Source organism: Lampris incognitus, chromosome 7, assembly GCF_029633865.1.
Source record: "Lampris incognitus isolate fLamInc1 chromosome 7, fLamInc1.hap2, whole genome shotgun sequence".
Classification (NCBI taxonomy): domain Eukaryota; kingdom Metazoa; phylum Chordata; class Actinopteri; order Lampriformes; family Lampridae; genus Lampris; species Lampris incognitus.
The window spans coordinates 15,235,345-15,261,456 of record NC_079217.1 but is presented as its reverse complement, the minus strand read 5'-3'; the positions used below and the strand labels follow the sequence as shown (position 1 = coordinate 15,261,456).

At 45.1% G+C, this 26,112-nt stretch overlaps 1 protein-coding gene across 1 annotated transcript in view; it reads right to left on the bottom strand.

The window, feature by feature from the left end:
• Positions 1-26,112, bottom strand: part of robo2 (roundabout, axon guidance receptor, homolog 2 (Drosophila)) — a 364,993-nt gene that overhangs the window by 15,294 nt on the left and 323,587 nt on the right. The window contains 13 exon segments of the mRNA XM_056282789.1: positions 4,067-4,192; positions 5,269-5,541; positions 6,576-6,703; positions 10,924-10,966; positions 14,277-14,303; positions 15,275-15,463; positions 17,150-17,321; positions 17,438-17,562; positions 20,924-21,025; positions 21,028-21,154; positions 23,529-23,650; positions 25,260-25,426; positions 25,787-25,952. Of these exon segments, the coding sequence (XP_056138764.1) occupies positions 4,067-4,192; positions 5,269-5,541; positions 6,576-6,703; positions 10,924-10,966; positions 14,277-14,303; positions 15,275-15,463; positions 17,150-17,321; positions 17,438-17,562; positions 20,924-21,025; positions 21,028-21,154; positions 23,529-23,650; positions 25,260-25,426; positions 25,787-25,952 (1,767 nt within the window).

Here is a 26,112-nt window from a genome sequence, read left to right as displayed (position 1 = left end):
GTGTGGGCCTAATGGAATTCACTGAGAGTCTATTACTACTTTCATTTCTTTTATTACACCAGAGAGCCGCCAACCCCATCCATTTCAACTCATATCCCTCTAACACCAGATTCTCTCTCGGCCCATCCATCTTTAGAAATCTGCCAGCAAGGGCCAGGTCAATACTGGGTTTATATGATTTGGTGAGTGTGAAAGATCCCCCCCCCCCCCAAAAAAAAGGCATTTGACTTGGTCTTTTACGAGTAGGATTACATACATGTTTCAGCAAATCGCTCGGGGGTAAAATCCCCCCCCAATAGCTCCACAATAAGGCATGCATGTCTGTTTAGCCGCAGTGGTACCCAGGAAGAATACAATCAGACTGACGACAGAGTCAAATTAAATGTTTTGAAAGTTTATGTTTTGCCGTCAGTCCCTGTATCGAGAGAGATCGGTGAATTGACGAGAGCAAAAGCCAACGGCACCAACAATCTTATCACCACAGATGGCGGAATATCCTTTTCCAAGGTTTTGCTTTTCACACCTTTGTTTCTTCTTAGCAAGTCTATTCAGCTGGCCTTAAAAGACTGATCGACGAGAGGCGACGTTTTTAGGATGTCTCCAACTTGAAAAAGAGCTCCGCTTCTCCATTTTCGAAACGCTTCTCTTGCCCGTCTATTCCCCGATTGAAATTAAAGTTACCTATTGTGCTGAAATACTGAGGTCGTGTGCAACGGCCACAGCAACCGGGTATACCAAGTGGTGCACACTCAAAATGTATGCATTCATGTTATCCACTGTATTAGGTTCAGCATTACTAATAACACCATTATATTATTCATTCATATAGTTTTCGACCATATTATCCCCTGTATGCACATGAGGGAAGCAAGGGGAGAAATGTGCATCGACAAATCCTTACATTGGCAGGATGCAGTGTCACCCTGCCAGCAAACACCTTACATCTCAATCCAGAAAATACCCCGAGATGATGTCATCAACCACACAGGCTAGGGGGAGCCATCTTTAGGAGACTCTCTTGTGCACATTAGTGTCTGTCATCTGCTGGTTAACCCTCATTGCCAAAGGCCTGTAATCACGTCTTCCAGTGCCACAAAAAAGCCCCTGTTGAGGGAATCTGGCATCTTCAGCGATGTAACATCATGTAATCTAATAACGTGACTCAGTTCAAGCAAAGCTACAAATTAGCTCAATGTCGTCAAAAGAAATATCCCAGCAGCAAGCAGACATATCTCCTTTTTTAACATTTTTCCGCTTTATTTGACAGTGACAGTAGGGTGACGGACAGGGTAGGCAGGGGATCACATGCAGCAAAGGGCACAGGCTGGACTCAAACCCGGGCCGCTGTGGTACGGACTCAGCCTTGATACGTGGCACGCGGCTCCACCAGGTGAGATAGCGGGGCGCCGCCGAGCAGACATATTTCTGTTAATTCAGAAACGAGTAACAGTAATACACTGTATAAGTTTGCTGCCGTCTATAAAAAAAAAAGAAAAAGGGGGAGTCTGGAAAATAAAGAAATAAAATAAAAGAGTGGGAGTAATAAAAAGAAACAACTGTAAGCCCAAAGCAAGAGGGCACCACGGTGTAAGTATAGTCTGAAAGTAATTGGCTTTCCTAATCGTACCTCTGGGCGACGTTCGACTTTTACCAATAAATGGCGTACTGACGTGATTGTTCAATCATCCCCGGTCCCTCTACACACGGCCAGCCATCAATATTGTAAATGAGCCTCTTCCAAGGGAAGGATGATCTGGCTCTGGAATTACAACAGCTCACCCCAAATATGAAAAATACAGAGAGAAAATCTGTGGCTAGGAGCTACACAGGAATTACACAGCAAACCCATCTCCTCCGACAAAACTGGGCCTCCCTTCAAAACGGAGCTAATACTAAATATAGATATGGAGCTGGGTATTTATACCCCGGGTTTGGGCACTCCCAGTCTATAACTGTAGGGCTGCGCAGCCCTGGGCTAGCTTTGTTTTCATTGGACGCATCAGTGCTGAGGGGGAAAGCCACAGAATGGAGGCTCTAGAGGGACTCCACAGCCTGATATAACTTGGAAATGGGAAAATAATTTCAAATGGAGAGTCCAAATAACTGACTGGCAGTAATTTCTTACAATCCTTTAGTATAAAATAGCTTTAGTTTTGGCTGATTTATGAATCATGGTGACAATTTACTTCATTGTGTAGTAGCTGAACAGGCTACATTAAGAATATTGTATGACATATTGTGAGATGATAGATGACGTGGTTACATAATAAAGCTGTTATGCGTCAACAATCTTTGTTCCTTCTTCACACATGAAGGGTAAAAAAGTGTATTAGAGGGACGGAGCGGGAGGGGCAGGGGGTGGGATTCATCTGGGCTCCAAAATCTTACAGAAAACATACAGTTCTGAGCACTGCCTATTGCTTCTTTCCTCTGCCAAGATACCTTTTAATGAGCAGCCCAATGTCCCCCCGTGGAAATCCTCGCCATGAAAGCTGCTTTATTTCTGTTCCTTTTCATCCCGCTCTCCTCCCTCAGACATGACGTTCATTATTCCCTCAATCTCCTCCAAGGGAGAGCAGCGCACTGGAACTTTTCCCTCTTCAAACGCTGAGCTTTGCTGTAGCGGAAATCTGAATCAAAGCTCAGCTAGTGCTGATTTACATTTCCTCTCCTGCTGTAAGCTGTACTGTATCTACCGTGCAGAAGGAGGTGAAAATTGGAAAAAGTGAAAACAATGCTGACTTCGTTTCCTCTACACCAAGGGAACTTGTTGTCTTCTTATATCCATCCATCTATCCATCCATCCATTTATCTAATGTCTCTTTCAAATGCTCATCCTTTTGTTGCGAGTCTTCCACAGTTAACATGGCCGCATCCTTAACCTGCTCGCTTGCTTAGGGGCAGTTATGAGTCCGATGTGCATTCCGCCAATCTTATTTTTTCTTAGGGCTACCGTGTAATGGTAATGGAGGGAGAAAAGCTCCTCCAAGTTCTTCATACATGAGATTATTACATCCAAATATACATGAAATCTCTGACAGTTCTATGTAAAATATCCCAAGGCAAGCAAAATGAAATAAACACATTATCCATAAGTCCCCCACCCTTCCCTCTGCCCTTCTTATGCAGACTATGCAATTAATGAGCATTTCTGTGCTCCCTATCCACTCATGCACGCTACAGAGTACATCTCTTAAATCATTTACTATTGAGAATAAATGTATCTTTTTTTTCCTCCTCCATCCTCTTTTGCTGTTCTTGGATGAAATTCTTAGAGAAATGTGGAGTACGGCATTTGTCAAACCCTGTTTGGGCCTTCACTAAACTGCCTGGAGTTTATGGGGAGAATCTGCCTGCAAGGCATGGCTACTCCACATCCCCTCTCCGGCCCTCTGTGTGCCAGTGCATTGAATTAGAGACCAGTTAAGGCAGTGGGTTGTAACTAGATTAAAGAGGAGAGTGGAGGGGAGGCAGGCAGAGGGTTACCTCAGTGTCCTATAAATGACATTGTAATTCTCTGAACATGGATTTTAGTGTAGTCGACCACCATTAGAGTAAGAGGGAAAAAGGGAGGTATTTTTTGCCACTTTAACCAGCCAAGCGTCCCTGATGGTGTGTGTGCGTGTGTCTTGTGTGTATGTGTGTGTTCCACTCAATCTGAAAGAGTCCCTCTGCCCCTATTCCCATCTGCTCAAACAAAGAGAGCAAGACTTTATGAGGCCCAGCACTGATGGCTGTTACCCAGCCTTCGAGCCTGCCGCCATCTTCTATCAGCAGATGATATGAAATCCTTTGTCGTGTTCTCAGATTTACATGTCTTGTTCATTTCACTCCAATACATTATGAACAGATAGCCTAAGTCATTAAATTATTTTTTTCCCCCTTGCATTCAACTGAAAACGGTGAGAGCCAGGTGAGCAAAGCAATATTGGTGAGGGAGAAGAACAGTGTTAAAAAAAGCCCTGAGATGCCAGATTTGCACATGCAAATAAATAGCAGGTCGATAAAGCAATTAAGAAATCAGTCAGTGCACTTCCCAGAAATCCCTGCTGTGTTAGAAACCAACCTGAGAGGCTGCCGCTTCTCTCTGAGCTGTTGTGAGAGCTGGTGGTGCTGAAATCTTGTGATTGGTTGTGTGGTATTCTATTAGACAATCCTTCGGCCAATCGGTAGTCGGGAATAAAAAGGAGGGCTATAGTGGAGGTTAGAGGGCAAAACATTACAGGGGAATCAGGTGATCAGCTGTTAGCACAAGCACATGCAAACATGCAGTTAGAGCATCAAGCAAGCTCGAGACCGTTTCCTTACAGGTCTCCATCCACCCCAAGCTCACGTTCCAAGGGATGTTCAGTTTCATTCGCTGTCTCATTTGCACCGGTTTTAAAACATGTCACAAAGACAACGTTTGTTGTGCATTTTGGCAAACAAAGACAGCGCCCAACAACAAACAAAAAGTAATCATTCACTAATGTCTTTCTACCAAACAGGGAAAATGGGTCAGAGATTTTAACTCATTACTGTTCCTTTCCCAGAGAGATATAGTCATATACACCTGTATGTAACCTCACTGCATAAAATAATGCCAATGAGTATTAAGAAAATAATTTTTAAGATTCATTGCATTCAGAGGACTCCTTAAATAAGTATAATTTATCCATTTCAGACTGTTGGGAATGAGATTATAAATATGCATCAGAATACATCCTAGGAATACTTATTACTTGTAAAGCATAAAGGTTCACGTGGCTTTAAAAGATACAGTGCCAAGTCCTTGGTAATTAATTTGGATTATTTTCTTAAATATTAGTCCAGCTCAAAGGGATAGGCAATTACTCTGAAAGCGAGTGAGGAGTGGGACTATACTCAGAACCTCAAGAAAATGGATGGGTGACTTAAGTACATTAGTCTTTCATGAGGTGTTTACTCAACCTTGGAGAGTAACTAAGATGATGTCCGCTGGGGAAAAATTACTTTTTCAAACACAACCTCCAACTGCATGGCTGGGATGCCGTCAGAGACTTATGGTGGAAGAGCGGCTATTAAATTACAGACAGCTTCAAGTCACAGTAGTGAACTTCAGGCCGGGGTGTGTGAGGTATTGTCTGAAAAGCATCAATCTGCTGTTTCACTCGACAGGGTTTGGAACGGTGTCAGAGGAAGAATGGTTTGGCTGTAGATTGGACAGCATTTAGTGTATCTCGCTGCCATAACGGCACAAGGGTTCTCACCAACCTACATTTAAACGGCTGATCTGTTCTTGAGACTTACTGTTGTTGCAGGAGTTCTTGTCAGGCAGCGAGTAGCCTAGGTTAGCCATCTCCTGCTTGGCCTGGAGGGAGGCCTTCCACTGGGCCTCAGGCAGGTCGACGGCCAGTTCATGGATGCTGCTGGAGTGGAGGATCTGAGTGGTGGCGTAGGGAGTAGCCTGGGAAGCCTGGCCAGGGCTGTTGTAGTTGGCCTTGGTGGTGAAGTCAATGCTGCTGTAGATGGCTCCATCAGAAAGCATAGTTCCTGTCTTATCCCCCTGGCCACTGGGGAGATCTGAGGAGGGAGGTGCCGAGTGGAATCAAGAGAACTGCAATTTGCTTATAACCAAAGTATTCACATCACCTGTGACCCCAGACTGTTTGAATAAAAGCTGATAGGTGAAAGGAGAGAGGAGACATTGATTAACAAGGCTGGTTCCCGTGGCAGATTGAGAGCAAAGAACTAACATAACCATGCATTAAGCCAGGGTGACTGAGGACATGATGGAGGAGTTCCCTGGAGGTTGAAGCATTAAAGTATGCAGCTTAACACTTTTAGGTCAGCTCATCTCGTCACATGCAGCACTTAAAATAACTTAATATCTCATTGAAAAAATAATTCCTGATACTCATGCATTCCAACCCCACAGAATCCAGACCTTAGTGCCCCTTCCTATCTATGGATCTCTCCCTCTGCTTCCTTCTCTCTCCATGGACACCAGCGATAATATTACCATTTTGCATGTGTGTGTGTGTGTGTGAGAGGAGGAATGAGTAAGAGAGAAAAGAAGAAAGAGAGGTAGAAAGCAGAGCTTCTCTGTGGTGTACGGTTGCATGCCCAATGAAGGGGGGATGATGTACAGCCATGGCGAAAGCGTCCGCAGCTGCGCCAGTCAAGCTGCGCCTGTCCTTCACGAATGGTTGCCCAAGACCATCTTTTCACACACAATCCCACCCCCTCTTCTCTCCTATGTCTGCCCATCCTTCCCTTTACTCCCGCGCTCTCTCTCTCTCTCTCTCTCTCTCTAAAGTATAGGCTGCAACACCAGGCTGGACTGTTTGCCATTACTCAGCCTGGTGACAGTGGAGGACCTGCTGTTAACACTCTGGCTGTCTTGCATTGTGATATATAGATGTATATCCAAACATGTGCCTGTAATATGCATATAGGTATACAAAGCCGGTGGGGGAGTGGACATGATGTACAACAGGAGCTACTGTGTAATTGAGAAGAAGGCAGGGAGGCTGGAAGTTCCTATCATCATGTCTTATCTATTAGTTACCCCCTGCATGACAACCTGATAGGTACCAGGGCAGGCCTTTGCTCACCTCCTCGACCAAAGTTACTAAGGTCATTGGGTCCCCCGGAGTTGCTGTTGACAGGTAGGCTGGTGGTAGGCCAGGAGTCAGCTAACCAGGGGTAGCCCGGGTCGCTGGCATTTAACAGGCCGGGCCGACTGGTGAGAAAACACACGATGGAAATTTAGTTTGAAAATAAGTATTGGACTGTCTTTAATATCAGCAGTTCTGGAAAAAACTCAACATTTTAAGATACTAACTATACCAGATTCATGCTGGAATCATGTACACGTTTCCTCACTGGATTGGAGTAACAATAAATAAAACCATGGCAGCAATCAGCAAGAAATAAAATCAAACATATGTTTCAATTGTAGTGTGTACACATGCCTGTGTGTCTGTGGGAGATAAGCTGCCAATAAGCTTCTAGTGCTAATGAGACATTTCTGAGATAGAGGGGAAAAACTGTATGTATAACAGTTATTCCCTCCACAAAGTTGGAATTCCTTCAGGCAAATAAAGCTCTTTATCTCTATTTTCCCCCTGCTGTGTTTTTGTCTCCCTCCTCTCATTTATTAATGCAAATGCAGACTGCAAAAACACAAATGCATGCACATCCACACCACATGTGTAGGTGCTATCATTCATTAATATCCCATGAATTCTGCTGTGTTTGCTCATCAACCCCTTGTGGTGCTGTCCAGACAGTCTAAATCTTATTTGATTAGGTGTCACACCCTTGGCCTTCGCCACACCATGATCCCTTGCCCCACTTGTGGGATCCCTGCATATGGGAGAGGACGGCGCCATTTAACAGGTGTTGCGTTCCTCCAGAGGGAGGGTGGAAGCCATAAAAAGCGTCCATTAAGACTTTAACCTGTCATGGGTGACTGCTGGGAGGCCATTAGGACCACTTTACTGTACAATCACGTCTGAGGCTCGTTACCATGGGCAACACAGATGGAGGTAAATGAAAATGAGAGATGGAGCTAAACGCCTTTGTTTATGTGTCAGGCTCAGCTCGCTGACACATTGTACTCAACTTGTTTCTGATAACTGGCCATTGAGACGGATTAAGCTAAATGCATCCTGAAAGTTTAACAGTCACTAATGCACTGAACAAAATGAAGGGATGGCATAAAAGAATCAGCCTTGTTGGACAAAAGAATCCAAACCCTGCGAATACGGACGTAGGAAAAGAAAGGAACAGAGTTGTTCATTGTTACCCTCAAGGTCTCCACAGCAGCAACACTTTTGCTCTTTTATCCCTGAGAAATCACAGCTTGCTATGGTCAGACAAGCAGCACATGTGATAAAGTGGATTGCTTTGGCTTCCTGGGAACACATCACACCCCACCATCAGTGCCCTGCAGTCTGCAGCAGACTCACAGATACACACTAATGCTCTGAGGAGCTGCAGAGCACAGCACTTAGCAGCCTTTTTGTCTCATCTCCAGCAGGGGTGACATGTTGGCTCTGGGGGGACTAGGAGAAAGGCGAACCCTGAGGACATGAGCAGGTAATGGGTGCGCTGCAGTCAGTCTCTTCCTCAGCCACAGGTTCTAATGAGAAGAGCTGCACCACGGAGGGGGGAAGTCCAAATGAACTGCAGCCCTGACAAGCTAAGAGCTCTCACTGTGGTTCCTGAATGCCAAAACAGGCCCTCGGGGGAGACGAGTCATTCAAATTGATGGCTGCGCATCAGACACATGCACTTTTATAGGGTAATACATCTCCTCCCCTCCCTCCACTTCTGTTTCTGTCTGCCACTTTCTACCACTGCCATTATTCTCTCTCTTTCCCCTACCCATCCTTTCCTTACCCTATTTTCCTTTATTTTCTCTCCATTCACCTCCTCCCTTTCTCTCCCTTGCTCAACATCTGTCAACCTGGAGTTTCCGGGGAGTTGACAAAGAAGGAGAGAAACGGTGAGGGGTGGGGGTGGGGGGTGGGGGTTGCTCTATCTTGTTGACTGCTGCTAGACCGCACCGTGAAAAGTATTCTGTCTACGGGAATGGGCCATGCCTTTGTCTCGTTACCGCTCTCACTCGTCCTACGTGCTTCGGCAAACCCTTCCCCCGACTCACGAGAGGAAGACCATTTGGATGATACCGAGTTGACACTGGAAATGGCTGAATCGTCCTTGTATTATCACACAGCAGTATTCCATAGAAGAACAATTAGAATTAGACTGAACTCTACTGGGGTTACTTGTTATACTCGTGTTTGACTCTGCAAATGGGGAGGGGTGGGTGGGCGGTTGGACGTGGGGTCATATATCTATCGAAAAGTTGACATTGAACTTTCAATCTTCGTTTAGCTTTCCTGGAATGGACGGCAACCTTGGCAGAAAAGATTTGATTTGGAGCTATTTTCCTGTCAAGACATTTCAGCTGCTTGGTGTGATAGGTAGGTAAACTGAAATAACTGCCAAGACAGCCAACAAGAGGCTTGCCATAAACAATCCAGGGGGAAATTAATTAATTTAAAGCAGCTTCATAAATCAATTGTATTCACAGTCACCCCCACACCTGCTTAAGATTGAAGCCTGCACTGAAACCCCTCACATTAGATTATACTTGGCACACAAGGAAATATGGATTAGTTCTCTAGATTTACATGCAAAGAACATCCTGTCGCTAAGCCTTCAGATCCTGGGATGTGAAGGAATCTTCATAGCAACAGTCTTGGTAAAACCTGTTTGCTGCAGCATACAGCCTATTCTCCCTCTCGGTGGGAGTGAATCTGCTTTTAATATTGATCACCACCAAGATAGGAAGTTATTACTACCTCCTAATTACCATCTCCCTATTGACAAGGGGATAAGGAATGAGCCCTTATCGGCTTTTATCAATTTCAATTGAGCCGCCAAAGTCAAGCCGTCCAGGTCTACCAATCTGTAACCTATTCATCTTCCATGAATCATTTATTCTGTGATCGATTAAGTGTAATTGTTCAGTCAGGGCAATTTGGCAGGAACCAATGAGGAACTGGGAACACACGCGGCTTCATTTGCTATTGTCTAATTAATGCAATAAACAACCCGCGTAACAAATGAAGACATTTTCCTGTGATACTCTGCTACTTGCATTCACTCTCGGGGCAGATGGGGAAACTGCAACATCTGGACTTTAATATCGCTGGAGTGACGAACGGAGCAAGGGTTTACGCAGGGGGAAAAAAACAGCTCAAGACTGCACCCCCATCTTAATGTGAGAATGGGACAGTTGCTGCCACTGACTAAAGATATGACAAATATAGAGTTCTGCAAATTCAGACATTTCAAATCCCACCCGCCGGAGAGAGAATCAGAACCACTTATGTGGAAAATTGAAGGAAAAACACTACAGCAGAAAGTAGATGAGAAAAGGCACGGCAAGTGGCGTGGCTAATTCATTGAGAGCCTGCTGGCAGCTCGCAGAGCAATATAAGCAAAAACAAAAAGGTCCATTGCAACGTATACACACATGCAGAGAGATCGGACAGAGTAACCTCCTCACCCCCCCACAAAAAAAACAAAAAAAATATCTAAATGACCCCCCCCCTCACTGTTAAGTGCTGAAAAGAGGCAGTTTTCCTCAGACACACAGTGAGACTTAGTTGGAAATCTCTCCCTAAGAGTTTTGAAATATAGAGGTTTTACCTAGTCAGGTGTGATAAGCAGCAGATAGACAGAAGCCCCCTGCATTCCCAAGGGAGCGCCTTCGGTACCCACAAAGGCTGAGTAACTGGTGTCATTGATATGTGCCCTATCCTCTGCAGCCCTTCTCTTCTTCGCTAATGTACAAAGAAATGGATTTGTCTGTATGGGGGTGCAAGAGGGGTACCTCAACACACCTCTCCCCTGGGTAATTATTTTTACATTATTACATGTGCTCAGATCCCAGCCGCCCACGCGAGGTGACAGGCAAATTTATCACTCCGGGGGGCTCCTGGGTTGCCCGAAGCCAGCAGGGGAAGATAGATGACAAAATAAAAGCCCTCTCTGCTTAAATTGTTTCTGTTAATTCTGTTGGGGGAGATTTATGAGTTCATCTATTGATGCGTGAACGGAGATGTGGTGGAAATGTATGTTTGCGGACAGACTTGCGTGGAAGGTACACAAACAGGTATTGGTTATCTATCGATTCCCTCGGTCATACATCAGAATAAAAAGCAGCTCTGTGCGGCCATAATGCTTGACTCGGGCTGATGAAGTGGGGTTCGTGAATTCAAATCGAAAATATGCAACGCCTGTGAGAGAGGTTTTGGATGAAACAGCCACACATCAATGCTATTAAATAACCCAGATGTGCAGGGGATGGACTGGAATATTAATGACAGGTTAAATGTTTGGCAGTGGATGAAAGGGCACCCTATTTTTCCCGGCTGAACTCACCTTCCGTTGCTCATCAGACCTCCGTCGACTCTCTGGAACGTCACTAAGGTCAGCAAGACAGAGGGACAGGAAGATGGAGAAGAGGAAAAAAGACAAAGTGGTACATGATTTTTTTTCTCTAATACATTACGTGCCAGACAGAAGAAGAGCTTATTTCCATAATTAAGATGGTACAATAAATAGTGGGGTGGTCTTGGCAGCCTAGTCCAGATTTGCCCTTGTGCCTTGAAAACTACCTATTCCGTCTATGTGGGCCTGTCACTTATGAAGCTAGATGGTTGATGAATTCACTACAGGGACACAGTTGTCCCTCTGTGTCCATTTTCTTTTACAGAAAAAAAAAGATGAAATGACAAGGACCACAGATTGTTTGGCATAAGCCGAGACATCATGTGCTTCTCCCAAGGACAAGATGCCTGATGAGAGGGGAAACTCATTTCATCTCTCTTATTTTGCTCCTGAGTTATTATCACATTTGTGATTAAATCTCAGCCAAAAATGATGAGAAAAGGCATAGGGCTCATTAATCAGGCTGAATCCCCTTTCTGCCGTGGGGGCTGAGTTACTGATCCTTCAGTCAGCGGGGCTCCCCAGAAGCCTAGTATGTGGCCCGTACCATTATAGTGATCTATAGGTAATGGGCCCGACTCTTTGTAAGCAGCTAGTAAAACTCCATGGCTCAAAGTGAAAGACAGCTGCAAAGGGTCCATTTCATCTCTGTTCAACAACTGTGATGACAAAAGTACATCAGAGACCTTCGCATGTGTAAAACTTCAATGGGTCACAGGAAACTGAAAATTAGGGCAGCAAGCGCGTTGGAAATCACCTCATAACGAGGGGAAAAGGGGAGACAGGGATAAAACAGTGAGTACTGGTTTGACATATGAGAGAGAGAGAGAGAGAGAGAGAGAGAGAGAGAGAGAGAGAGAGAGAGAGAGAGAGAGAGAGAGAGAGAGAGAGAGAGAGAGTTGGTAGTAATTTGGCTCATTTGTTCCACAGATGGAGATTAAAGAGAGAGGGAAAGCTGAACATTCCTCCACTTATCCCTGTCTCATTCAGGTTTATTCCATAACAAGTCCGGACACGGGCAAGAGAAGGGACTTTCCGAGGGTGACGGCGTTGACTGGGAGAAGGAACTTGTGGGTGTAGACTGGAGGGGCAGTTGAACGAACATCTATCTGCCTTACCAACCCTTTTTTTTTTCTCAAAAAGAAATAATCCTCGCTTCTAATCCTCTCTGTCATCGCCATCACAATATAAGGCAGGATGCTGAATGAGAGAGCGATCACAATTCCTCCTTCACGAATGCAAGCATAACAGATGTTTACGGCTTTATAGATTTTTTTTGAAACCCAATGAAAACAAAAGGAACAAAAAACACCCCTAACAAACAATAGTTTGAGCCAGATAAAACCAGCATGCATGCCGTGCAGGCTTATTTAAATAGAACTTGGCTCTGATCAGCGGGGATGTTCATGGCGTTCTTTATTCATTGGTAGTGCAAACCATTTCTCTTTATTCGACTACAAACAAACTTGCACCACAGTTCCCTTTACTTGGAGAGAGGAGTGAGCGGAGTGGCAGGCGGGGGCGGACAAGAGAGAGAGAAGGGGGGGGGGGTTTCTATGCAGCAGGGAGGCCTCTGAAGTCCCTATCTGTGCTCAGGCACATTTCTGGGCTGCTGCGGAGGACTTTAATGTTAGCCAGAGTGAGGTGACAGCGTGGCTGTGCCTCTCGCCTCCCCTCTTTCAGATAAGCACTTTCCCCACTATGAATACAGATTAATCCCCTTTAATAAGCATTAAGTGAGGGAGGACATAATCAGTGTATAAAAAAAATTCCATCAAATCTGCTTCCCGCTGGCTGTACGCCTCCACGGTGCAGTGATTTACCTCCGCTGTACTGACAGCTTTAGGAGGCTGATGCAGGACACTCTGAATACATCTCCTCACTGCCACCGGAGAGGAGTACAGCACTTTGAGACTCTTCAAATGCACCCTGGCTCCCATTCTCAGCACCGTCCAAATGACTCTGTAATCAGTGTCTTCTTCGCCCTCGTTCTGTCCTTGCCATTTGTCCTCTTGTAGTAAAATCCCTGTTACTCTTCATCTCTGATTTCAGCGAGGTGTGTGCACGGTCTAATATCAGCCAGCACCGACTTTATTCCTCTAAAATATAAGAACATTTCATTTTATCTGTCCTCCTGTCCAAAGCCCAGAATCCGATGAGTGGGGCTTGGAGGAACTAGGAACAAAAAACAAGAACTAGGAAATATATTTTACAGAAGGAAGGTGACAGTTTGTGGTAGCAAATCAAGCCAGGAGGCTGCAGTAGTAATGCCGTGTTGACCCTTGACTCATTGCACGGCGCTTATCTCCTAAACTAGTTCTGGACTTGCATAGAGGGACCCTTTTACTATCAGAGTCCCTTCATCTTAAATGGAATCATCTCTCCATCCTCTATCGCCTTTCAAGCCACAAGCATATCTCCATGCACGCTATTATTCTCCTTTAACTTCACCTCCTTTCAGGGACAGGGTCGGTCGAAATGGTTTAATAGCGACGGTTCCGGTTGGGCCCACTTTAATAGAAGCGATATCCTTTACAGTAACATTTCACATAGTTACTTCTGTCAAATTAGCTGTAGGTAGCCAATTAGCCAAAGATACAAGAGCAAATTAGTCAAAGATATATTGTCAAGTAAACACGGCACTGAAGGGAAATCATGATGGGGAAGAACAATGATTAAAACCGCAGGAGAGTACCCCAAAATATACCAACCATATACCCAACCAACACCTATGGAAGAAAACAGACATGTGGATTATGACACAATTTGAGCCTTAAGAAGAGGGGAAAAAAAAGAAGAAGATGTTTTAGGGGGGAGGAAAAAGTACAGCCTCACCCGGCACCACTAGACTGGCTCAAAGAATGATACAATGGACAAAATGAGAGTTTCATTCAAAAAGCCAGCCAGCCACCCACCCACACACACACACACACCCACCCACACACACACACACACACACACACACACACACACACACACAAACACCACACCACACCACACCACACCATGGAACCAAGGCTGTGGATTGGGTAGGGCTAGTTTTCGGGTTTGCTGGGCCCCGGTCACGGCCAACAACAGATCCATCTCCCTTCAAGTTGCAAGTTTAGAGAGCATTTCATCTCCTCTTGGGTGGGTTAAACTGTCTACCTCAATAGGAGGTTCGGATTTGCATTAGCCATGGCCATGGGTCTGACAAACCAAGCATAGGACATATAATCTGTGAGCGGGTGGGGGGAGGGATCTGTGGCGAGATGGGGTGTGGAGACGGGACAAATGAACAGTACCTGCAGGGGTGAAGGTGAAGGACTGAACTGCAAAACAAGAAGACAAGAGAAGTTGTGCATTAAAAGCCTGCAGAGGTAAGCGGTGCTTTGGGGGCATCTGCACACTGGGGGATGGGGGTCTGCCGAGCGATTCAGAGAACACGGAACCACACCCTCACCCAGTCTGCAGAGCGACAGCCAAGAAAGCAGCCAGCTCAGAGGCCACATAGATGTGGAGACGGCAGCACAAACCAAAGAAAATACACAAACACATACAATTATGCAACAAACAGAAATGAGGAGAAAATCATTCCATTACACCCCTCAAATTGTGTTAATATAAAAAGAGCAAGGTACAAAAAACAAAATAAGAACAAAGGCAAAAGTATTTTTGCACAGCAAACCTCTAATTCTTCTTCCTGTTTAGACGTTCCTGAGTTACTGTTAGAGTAACGTCAACTGAAATACTAAAATGTGATTTCATTACAATCTCCTACCCTCAAATTAACCCTGGCAGGATATGTGTACTTGGTTGTTTATATTGACTGGCGGGGGAGCTCTGAGATTTCAAGATCAGTTGCGTGGGAGGAGAGCTGGATCAGCTCCAGTTCCAGTTCGTTCTGAGTTACCAGAAGTGAGTCCGGTCTGCCCACCACCCTAAGCTAATATCCAACAGTGTGGGCGGACTTGTCAAAACCTACAACCTGCTGAAAACGATCCATGCTGACATCTGGCTCCCGGTTGAGCTTTCATATGTCAGACCTCTTGACTTCCATGCTTGCAGCATCGTCAACATCTTGTCAAAATGATGCTAATTACAACCAAAAATGAAGATAACACACCCTCCTGAATGTTTGTTGATGAGTAAAGTATTCTTGCTGGCAGGGAAAGAACTAACAATCCCTTCCTCGGTAGAAATTTACATGTGTGGGTAGATTTGCATTATTAAGTAATGGGAGAGTGTACCCAGTCACAGGATGTATTCTGATTTGTATGCACAACACCCTGATCAGACTAACCTGCATAGTTACTCAGGCCCTTTCTCTTCTTTCTCCTCCAGTAGAGCCAGATGCTGAAGCCCATAAGGATAACCCAGCAGGCCCCTCCGATGCCAGCGATGAAGGCAGGCTGCTTCACCACATCGGTGATCTGCTCTGTGATGCTGTTATTCCTGTTGCCGCTCATGATCACATCCCGGAAGTCTTTACCTGGGAGGACAAGAACAAAATGTGAGGACATCAGTACTTCCATCCATTCCATCCATTATCCAAGCTGCTTATCCGAATTCAGGTCACCGGCTGCTGGAGCCTATCCCAGCGGTCACTGGGCGACAGGCGGGCGGGGAGACATCCTGGACAGGCCGCCAGCCTATCACAGGACCGACACATTCACACCTAGAGACAATTTAGTATGGCCGATTCACCTGACCTACATGTCTTTGGGTGTGGGAGGAAAGTGGAGCACCCGGAGGAAACCCATGCAGACACGGGGAGAACATGCAAACTCCACACAGAGAACGACCCCGGATAAACCCCCAAGGATGCCCCAAGGATGGAGTACCCCGGGGTTTGAACCCAGGACCTTCTTACTGTGAGGCGACCGCGCTAACCACTGCGCCACCGTGCCGCCAGACATCAATAGTTTTTTTTAGTGAAAACTAACACAAAAAACAACAAAAAACAAAAAAAACAAACAACCCCCCCCCCAATATTGCTACACAAAGTTTGATGCTTCAAGGTGAACATGTCTTGAATGCAGACACACCCCTTATAAACAAATCATGCCGATATAATCGCATCATCCTTGGCTTTCGGAAATGACACCAAGCAATGCAGTAAGACAATATTAAGTTTGGACTGAGGCTCAAAGAAAGTGGATCTGATGAATCAGAGTTCGGTATTGACTGAGAGGGAGGAGGCTATACTAGATCTAGAAGGTGTGATGTGAAATCAAATGTCCAGACTGAGGGAGAAAAGGCCTAAAAGCTTATAACAAACCCCCAAGTTAGCAGACTGTTTGGTTAGCTTGGCCCCTAATTCACTGCATGGTCAGTAACACACATCACGTGAAATGAGGGGAGAGGATCCTGGTTTGTATTGATCTCAAATCACAGCTCACCCGCACTAGTCTTCCTGATGGTATTTTCTTGGAGCATGATAACACACAAAGTACACACAAGTACTTCAGTATACTGACACGGACATACATGTGTGTTCATACGCACTTACCCACACATAAATACACACACACACACCGCAAAGTTGCAGAGATTCTTTCTCTCAATCTCTTGCTTGCACACATTTATACACACGTATCGACATGTATGTCCAGACACAGACACACAAAATAATATATCTGCAAGCTCAGGGCTGCTCTCTTGGGAATGGATTATGTGAGTGACATTGGGTAAATAAGAACATGCTACAGGCCAAGCCATCAGTTATGGGTCAGATCAGACACAGTCTGCCTCAGCTCCACATAAATCATATATGGTCACCTCCACATATCACATAGGGCTATTTTCAAAATGTTATGCATTTGGCCCTATCTGTCAGCAGCGATCTGAAAGGAAACAATGCATGAACAGTTTAATATGTGCAAGCAATGACACATCTGGATACTCACCATACCAACAGGCAAATCACAGGTTTCCTATTCAATACATAATAAGAGGATTTGCACTATACACATAATTTGTAAAAACTACAAAACATCATCTGAACTATCAGATGTGTCCAATTTATCATTTATTCATCAATTTATTCAGTCATAAATAATCTGCAATATTCAAATGATCCCATCCACACAGGTTGGGGGAGAAAAATCTTAAAATAGCCGATGGTATGTTGTGGATGCACAATACTTGAGAATGGCTTTGTTCATTCGGGACTCACCTATGACAATGGGCTGTGGCTCGCTCTTGACCCCGACCCCTGCGCTGGTGCTGGCAGCCACCTCCACCCGGTAAAGCACTCCCACCTGCAGCCCGCCCACAACCACTGAGCGAATGGCTGCGTCCACTGTCTTATTCACATGGAAGCGTGTCTCATTCCCCAGACACCAGATCTGAGAGAGAGAGAGAGAGAGAGATTGGAAGATAAAGATCTGTATTGACTGCAATAGGTTTGGCATGAGTTAATGGTGAAAGACCATATGTCGTTTTTCCTTTGCCTATGTCCAACCTTGTATTCCTGGATGATGCCATTTTGGTGGTCTGGGGGAGGGGGGTCCCAGGAGATACTAATGGAGGTGCTGTTCTGGTTGCCCACGGTCAGGACTGTGACTTGCTGAGGAGGGGCACTGGGAGCTGGAGGGAGGGGAACCAGGAAGACCATCAAACACATACCCCTTTGCAGGTCAGGCAGAGGCGAGAGCGCTCGACTCTTGATAACAAGAACACTGTACAGAGATGCCCGATCAACACAGATCCTGTGTGGGTATTGTACGAGTGCAAGCGAAAGCATGGAGTACATGGAAAAAAGACAAACACACACACACACACACACACACACACACACACACACACACACACACACACACACACACACACACCCTTTTCCAATGAACTATTCTACTGGGATGACAGAGGTGGCTAAAGACTGTCAGAATGTCTCATTATAAGAGGATTTACATGAACACCGAGACAAGTCTGACACAGCAAGCCTATCTTTTACATTTCACTATGATTTAATATCCTATCCTCTGCTCCAGCCTGGAGGATTTGCCCGGAGAATACCGTTATTGATTTGTGCAATGACAGCCTGGCATGGTCAAGCAGGAGCTCTCACTCATGCTAAGACTCCAGCATTGACCCAACCAGGGTGGCATGTGGGTCAACAAGCTTATAGGATGAGTCACACATCCCTCAAACGTGAGGGAAATGTGAAAAAATACATTTTAGGGGAAAAGAAATGGGGTCACAGTAAACATATTGACTGGTTCCATTGATTAGCCACATGGAACTAAAGCCAGTCAGTAAAGATTAGGGGGAAGCTCCAAAGTGAAGCACATCTCCATGAACAGGCTCTATCGCAAGGCAGAGAGAGAGAGAGAGAGAGAGAGAGAGAGAGAGAGAGAGAGAGAGAGAGAGAGAGAGAGAGAGAGAGAGAGAGAGAGAGAGAGAGAGAGAGAGAGAGAGAGAGAGAGAGAGAGAGAGAGAGAGAGATAGAGAGAGAGAAAACAAAACCTCTGTCCATGAACCTCAATCTGCTATCATTCTTTTGGCACCAATCTTCTGACCCCACAAGGGGTAAGAAGGGGGGGAAAATAAATAACAGCAGTCTCAACTGGAAATAATGTTTTAAAAATAATGTTTTCTCATTTCCGTGGTGGCTGGCAAGGGAGCTGCTCCACGGCAGAATACTGACAGGTCAATTACTCCCGGGATGCCTCTCCCTCACCTCGCCTCCATCCAAAATGGCACGTGTCACCCCGCAAATCTCTGCTCATCCCTCAGTGCGATCGGCCGCGCTGGCCCCCTGAGAGCCAAAGGGCCCTGGCATGGTGGAAGATGAATGGGTCCAATGATGAACCCAACACCTTGGCCAGATTAGAAACAATCTACCAGGGGAGCATCAGATCAACCATCGCACCCCGGGTCCTCCAGCGCTGCATGCATTAGATCCAGGTGACAAAGTGCTATGTGGGCGTGTGGCAGCCATCAGAGACAATGTCGTTCAAAGTTAATGTTATGAATGATTTAGCAGCTTATTATCATGCATATTTGCGCTAAACAATACACATTTCTCATTAGAATCCCCCAAAGGCAGTGCTAATAGAGCCATTAGCAGAGTGATGTATGGCGGGCAGGAATGTGACCCTGTCTCCAGCGCGTGTGCAGTGCTGCACTGAAGTCTAACATATCACATCCATACTAAACAGCCCAGTGTTAATATCAGCCACTGTGTGGTCAGGGACGAAAAGAAGCTGCAGGCCTTATTCGTCACCCCCCGAGACACTCATCCACAGGGATGAATATCAGTTGGCTACAGTTGACCCTTCTATACAAACATAACTGATAACTTCCCCCTCCCCGTAAACAAGCATTGTGTTTGGCATAATAGATGAGATCCTCTGGTGGATTCAGACAGCAACAAGAGTGCACTTATTAACCATTCCTTGACTCACTGTCCAGACGGAGTGTGAGTGTCGGCAATAAATAAATAGGGGAAAAGGACCAAGACTAAAAAAAGATGAGGATACGGTGATAAGAGGGTTGGGCGTATTTCCTGCATCCTCCTGGACCTGCTCTGGCCATGCTCTAATTGCGTTAGCTAATGGATAACCTAAGTTTTAATCACTCTCTGAACTCCACTTCCCTATCCATCTCGTTGCCCTGCTCAGTAGTCCCAGGGTCTCTGAGGAGCCTGGAGCAGTGTCTCAGGCTGTGTATCAGCTAAAGCCAGCCACAGCTGTGACAAAAAATAGAAAAGGGTAGTACTCGCTGAGGGACCGGGATGCAGATAGAACTCGATCAGCGAGTTTTACTGGGTTTGCTTGGACATGCAGCACAGCCAGACTTAGAGAGAGGAGGCGCACTTGTATATATGTATGTATGTGTGTGTTTGCATGTTGCTTATGCGCACATATGTGAATGTCTTTGTGCATATATTTTGACAAATCCATAACCACCACCGGTCTTTGTGCATATATATATGTGTGTGTGTTTGTGTGTGTCCATGTTTGTACATGTGTATGAGTGTGTGCTTTGGGGCAGCAGTAATGTTCTGGCAGTACAGCACCCCATACATGTGCTGGCCACAGGAGATATGGTCCTTCTACCAAAGGGAAAATTAATGGGTCTGTCACCTCCACGGGAAGCTAGCTGTCTCTTAAACACAGGATTAGAAATGCTGGGACAAGACGGGCTTTGTCTCCCGCTCATGGAGTGGGTCTCAGTTTGTGTTTGTTATTTTGCACAATACTATAATGACAGAATGTATTGTGTATTCCCCCTTATCTAACTTTTCAATTTGACTTGGATGGTAATGTAAGGGTGTGTGTGTGTGTGAGAGTCTAATGCAGTGCCCTTGGTATTGTGTGTTTTGTTGGTCCCCTGACGTTTTTCACTAATGATGTGAATCATGGCTGCATAGGGTTAGGAATTGGTTCAGTTACTCAGAGACGGACCATTTTGTGGTGCATTTGTTGCGTGTGTGCTTTTTTGTGTGTGTGCGTGTGTGGGAGAGAGAGAGTGTGTGTGTGCATGTGATTGTATGTTTTTGTGTTAGTGTGCCACACTGCTCTGTGGCCTTGTCGAAGCCTGTCTGAATCACGCTTCAGGCAACAGATCATCCTCACAGGAGGAAGTGAGCAGGCCCTGTGTCCAATCACAGTTCAGGCCTGTGGCTGCAGGCTGATGGATTAGGAGAGGGATGGCAATAACACCACCATTCATAAATAACCACAAAAAAGCATGGCAGAAGGTCAGTGGACTCAGCCAAACTGGACAGGCAAAAACAAACATGGATGCACAAGCAAATACTCAAACTATCTTCAATGTCAAAGGGATGGATAGACTACAACAAGAGGCAGCCATGACAGCATGACTAAAGTAAGAACGGAAGTAGCATGTGTTCAACCTTGGGGGGGGGGCGCACCCCAGTTTGATTTAGTTGACCACATTGTCCCTGACCAAATGCAAATCCCCCACAATGAGCTCTCCATACCTTCCTCAGTGGTGCGTGCTGTCCTGGATTCACTGTCCATGCCTTGAAACTCATTGAAATAAGGTCGGACCTTGATCTCATAGACTATCCCCTTCTTGAGCCAGAGAGAACAACGCTGCGCTCTGAGGGGACCTTCACATCCTGGGTCTGCCAGGGTCCTGGGGAGGGCAGTCCTGATGTCTGCCTGTACAGAACTCTGTAGCCCTGGATGAACTGGCACTGACGGTCTACCTAAGAAGAGAACAGGGATGCAGTAGGGTGAATGTCTCATTTCAGTGCAGGAAACTTGCAGAGAAGATGGATCGTCCAGTCAAGTTTATTTGTACCCAAAATAGTCCCAAATGGCTTTACAATCACTGTAATATATGACACCCCCTATCCTTAGACCCTCAACCTGGATGAGGAAAAGCTCCACATGGAAAACCTTATCGGGGGAAAAGAAGGGCGAAATCTAAGGAAGAGAAGCAGAGGAAGAATCCCTCTTCCAGGACAGACAGACATGCAATAGGTGTTGAATGCACAGAGTTGACCAGAGCAAATGTACAACCAGAGATTACACTCAGAGCGATGTAATGTAGAATATATATAGTTAATACATAGAATATAGCAAAGCAAATTTAAATGTGTATTAGATTATAAAATTGTAAGAACAGAGTGCAAATAATTCCAATGACCCCTATAATTATTAACGATAAATAATGCAAATAATTATGGAGTGAATCTGGGATCTTGGACAGATACCATCAAAAGCCGGTGGGACCCCGTGCCATAAAAACCAGCTCCGCTCATTGCAGCCATAGAGAGAGAATAGACTTCACATGCACACGGGAGGCAGACTAAGACACAAACATTAAGGCTGTTTGGCTACTTGCTCTATTGCCAGCCCCTAGATAGCATAAAGAGGATGCTGTTCAACAGATGTTCCTTTTTCCTCTCCAGCATCTCATCACGCTACTTTAGAGGCTGCTATTGCTCTGATGGGCATTTTATCCCCAGCCCCAACACACTTACGCTACCTCAATTAGTGCTCTGACAATGGCTCAGCCTCAGCTCCCAGGCCAATGTGCTACCCCTCACATTGAAAAGACTATCAGCACAATAACCATAAAGGACACATAAGCATGTCCCACGTGGATTATAAATACCAACAAGTGACACCAGAGACAGGTCCCACTGAGCCCGGGGCTGGGCGGTGAGTGTGCCGGACAGTAATCAGACACCCAGGGGAAGGGAGCTGAGTGCATAACAGGGGCCAGAATAATGGATCGCTCCCATACTAAAGACAACGAGGCTGGAAGTGAGAGATCCCCTTGCAGACCAACAAGAACTGCTGCCTTGGAACTTCGGCCCCTTTATCCCTTCAGGAAAAGTTGAATTTATGCAGAGGAAGAAGGGCACATAACTCATTATAATAGCTTGTTAACAGTAGGAGAAGTGAGCAGGGCTTTCAAGTGGGATATTAAGCAGCTGTTTTTGCCAGTGCAGCCGGAGTAAATCAGCAAAATGGATTCCCCGCTTGGTGTGTAACTTTCATTAATGGAATGATTTTAGAATATAAAAGCTTTCTGAGATTCGCCATCTGTTTACTGAAAAGCACCTGATTGATTAGGCCATCATGTTTTGTGTTGATTTTACATCACACTCACACTACAACACTTTAGCATTAAATTAGCCAGTGAGTTTAGGGGGGTTAGTCTTATTATAGGGGTCGATAAAAATATCACAAAGAAAACTGCTAATGTGGCTTGTTTGAAAATGAATACAGACACACAAATTTACTAAATTATATTGTGTGGACACCTGCAAATGACTGAGTTATAGCAGCAGGTGTAAATAAACTGAGGCGGTTTAATTTGAGGCTGAGAAAAAGTCAACCTTGAGGACAATGGGGGGGGCACACCATTAAAATTGAATGCATTCATTAATACTGAACAATTAGGCAAAAACACTTCCAATCAGGTGATATGGCAGTTGCTCTGGTTTTTTAAAACTGATAAAGACGTCTGTCTGACAGAACAACGAGTCAACACAATCTGTGCACTTGTGGTTGGGAGAGCAGGTAAGTGTGTGCTGAATGTGCACATATGCATGTAGAAAAAAAGATGAATGCATTGTCTCAAGGTGGTAGGAAAACTGCTACAATCAAGATATACCAAACCCCAAACGTGTCAACTACACATTAATTTCAATCTAGTTAAGTGAAGACGTATAGAAGATTGATGAGCGACCAGATGCTGCCCGACACTTCTTCTGATGTTCACTGCAGCTTAAAGAAAACATATTTTAACTGTTTGATGTTCACTTACTTTTAAGTAAGCCGTTATACTATTTCAAAGCTTCAGCTTCCCAGATAACTTGACTACATGTCCTTGACATGAAAACAAATGCTCACATTAAAGTACACCCATATGGCTTCAAAGAGACATCTTCATTTATCACCGACTCACTGGACTTCATGACCCGAGGTTACACAATCAAAGATCGGAAAGAACAAAGAGGCAGAAGGACACTTAACAATGAACCCATTTCCTATATTTGTGTTTCAGTGGAATATAGTCATATACATGTATAACATACCGAATTGCTTAAAAGCAGCAGTACTTACTGTCCATGTGACTTGAATGGCTGTGGGGCTAAGGACGACTGGGTTGTGTAATCGAACTATGACCTCTCCAAGCTCCTTCTGTACATGTCTGTGGTCCACACCCTGAGCTGGAGGACTAATGTCTACAAGAGTTTGAAAAGACCGAGAAGAAGAGAGAGAGAGAATAGGAGAAGGATGATTTTCACGGTTTACCCCGTTTCTTAGATTTCTCACAGCAAAGTCTTTCATACAGTATGCCTCAGTCCATCAAAAGCAGCGCTTGTTAGAAGAACGCCTGAACGGGACAATCAGATTCAAAGCAGGCTTACAGTCGCCCGTTGATGGTGACTTCATTTGAAAAGGGTCAACTTCATTTGCATTAAAATGACCTCATTCCGTTTTGTATTAACACACTTGTCTAGTCTTGAGAAAAGAAAGGGGACTTGGGCTGGAAAGGGCTTTTAGATCCGGGACTTGTCTGCATTTATTGGGCCCTGGCTGAAAAAAAAAACACATCCACAAATGAACTCTGAATACGCAACACTAGACACACTGGGGGGGGGGAGATGAATGGACACTGGGACACTATTTTCCAGCTCATTTCCCATTTTGCACATGCATGTGTCTTCAGTTAAAATCTGTTGAAAACCCCAGCGCATCTGACACAGAGAGGCTGAAGAGAGACAGCCTGCTAGCAAGCGAACATGTTATGTTCCCTCACAAGCGAGTTATCGACGAGGGAGGGAAAGGGTTGCGGAAAGCTCACGAGAGGAAGCGATATTGCAAAACAGCTTCATTGAGGTAACTCAACAAAGTTATGAATCACAGGCCACACTTAAGGGGCAAGACGAGCCAAACACAGTTTGTAGGATATGAAAAATCAATTCGTCTTCAGTGACTGCCATTGCCAATAAACGTATGCATGGATCATCCCGAGACCTTCAGCACAACAAACGACAGTTGGACTGTTATTTAAAGTGACAAAAGGTTGCGGAGCTATTTCGGCGATGGACTTATCATATCCACGTAATCCGGAGAGGAGACTGCGGACTGTGCAGTACCTTAATCAAATCTTCCCTGGGTTGGGAGACAGTCGTTTTCTCCTGTTATGATCATTAACATAGCAGGGATTGCTGTAACTCACTTAGATCTTCCAAAAGCAGACATGCTTATTTTACATAATTCCCTTAGTAAAGCCCTGACGAGCTGGTCTGAGATGGCGAACTTGACCTTTGGAAAGTTCTGTGGTATTTCAGAGCAACTATTCACCACCAGCTGCTGAGGGGCGGTGATGACTATCACACTTTGATGGGGATAACAACGACCTTTCCGTCTTAATGGATGCAGAAATTACTCCAACTGAAGAAACAGTGGAAAGAGAATACTACCCGTAATGGCAGTAAAAGTGACTGTGAAGATCACCAAAGATATCATATTTGTAAATAATAAATACTGTTATTACAGTGTAAATGAAAGCCACTTTATTTGACATTGTATTCTTACAGTGAAATGTGTTCACAGCATTTAACCCATCCTATCGTAAAGGAGCAGTGGGCAGCTGCAGCGCCTGGGGACCAACTCCAGTTCTTCTTTCCATGGCCTTGCTCAAGAGTATTACCCCTAACATGCATGTCTTTTTGATGGTGTGGGGGGGAAACCAGAGCACCTGGAGGACACCCACGCAGACACGGGGAGAACATGCCAAAAAAAAATGCTATACAGTTGGTCATAAGCTGGTTTCAGGCAGCCTACCTTGTGTTCTGACAGGGTCAGACATTTGACTGGGATCACTAAGACCTTGGCTGTTCACTGCACGGACCATGAACAGGTAGATGGTGTTGGGTCGGAGGCTTTTGACTGTAAACTGAGTCATTTTGACGTGATCCGCTACTGTTTGCCAGCTGTTGCTCACTGACTGGCTGCAATAGGAAAGAAAAATAACCCCCATCATATTCAGAAAGTAAAAATAAGGAATAATGCAAATGTAGTACTACTAAATATTACAGTCAACATAAAACAACACCACAACATACTGAGATGTAATGAATAAATTGAAATTGTGCAAAAACTTGGGAATTTACAGCCTGTGGGTTGGAGCTGGTGCAGCGGGAGGTGACAAGGTCCAAACCAACTTCAGAACAACCACTTATACTATAACCATACACTATGAGATCAAACATTATTCATACAGTGATATACTGGTGATATCTATTCCTATACAACAATGAACAGTTAGAGCAGTTAGGACAGCAACCACGAGATAAGGTAGGAAGTCAAACCTGAAGGCCTCGATAACAAACGAAGTCACGGGTGACACGCCGACCATCCCAGGCTGCCAAGATAAGGACACACTGTTCTTGGTGACATCCGTAACCTGAGGCTTGGAAGGGGGAGCGGGAAGCTCATTCTCATCACGGTTTTTAATGACCATCACACCCCCGGATTCTGAATGTAGAGATACGGAAGAAATTGGCATCATGGTCATTTGCTTTTTTTTTTTTGCCCATTTTTCTCCCCAGTTGTACTTGGCCAATTACCCGACTCTTCCGAGCTGTCCCGGTCGCTGCTCCACCCCCTCTGCCGATCTGGGGAGGGCTGCAGACTA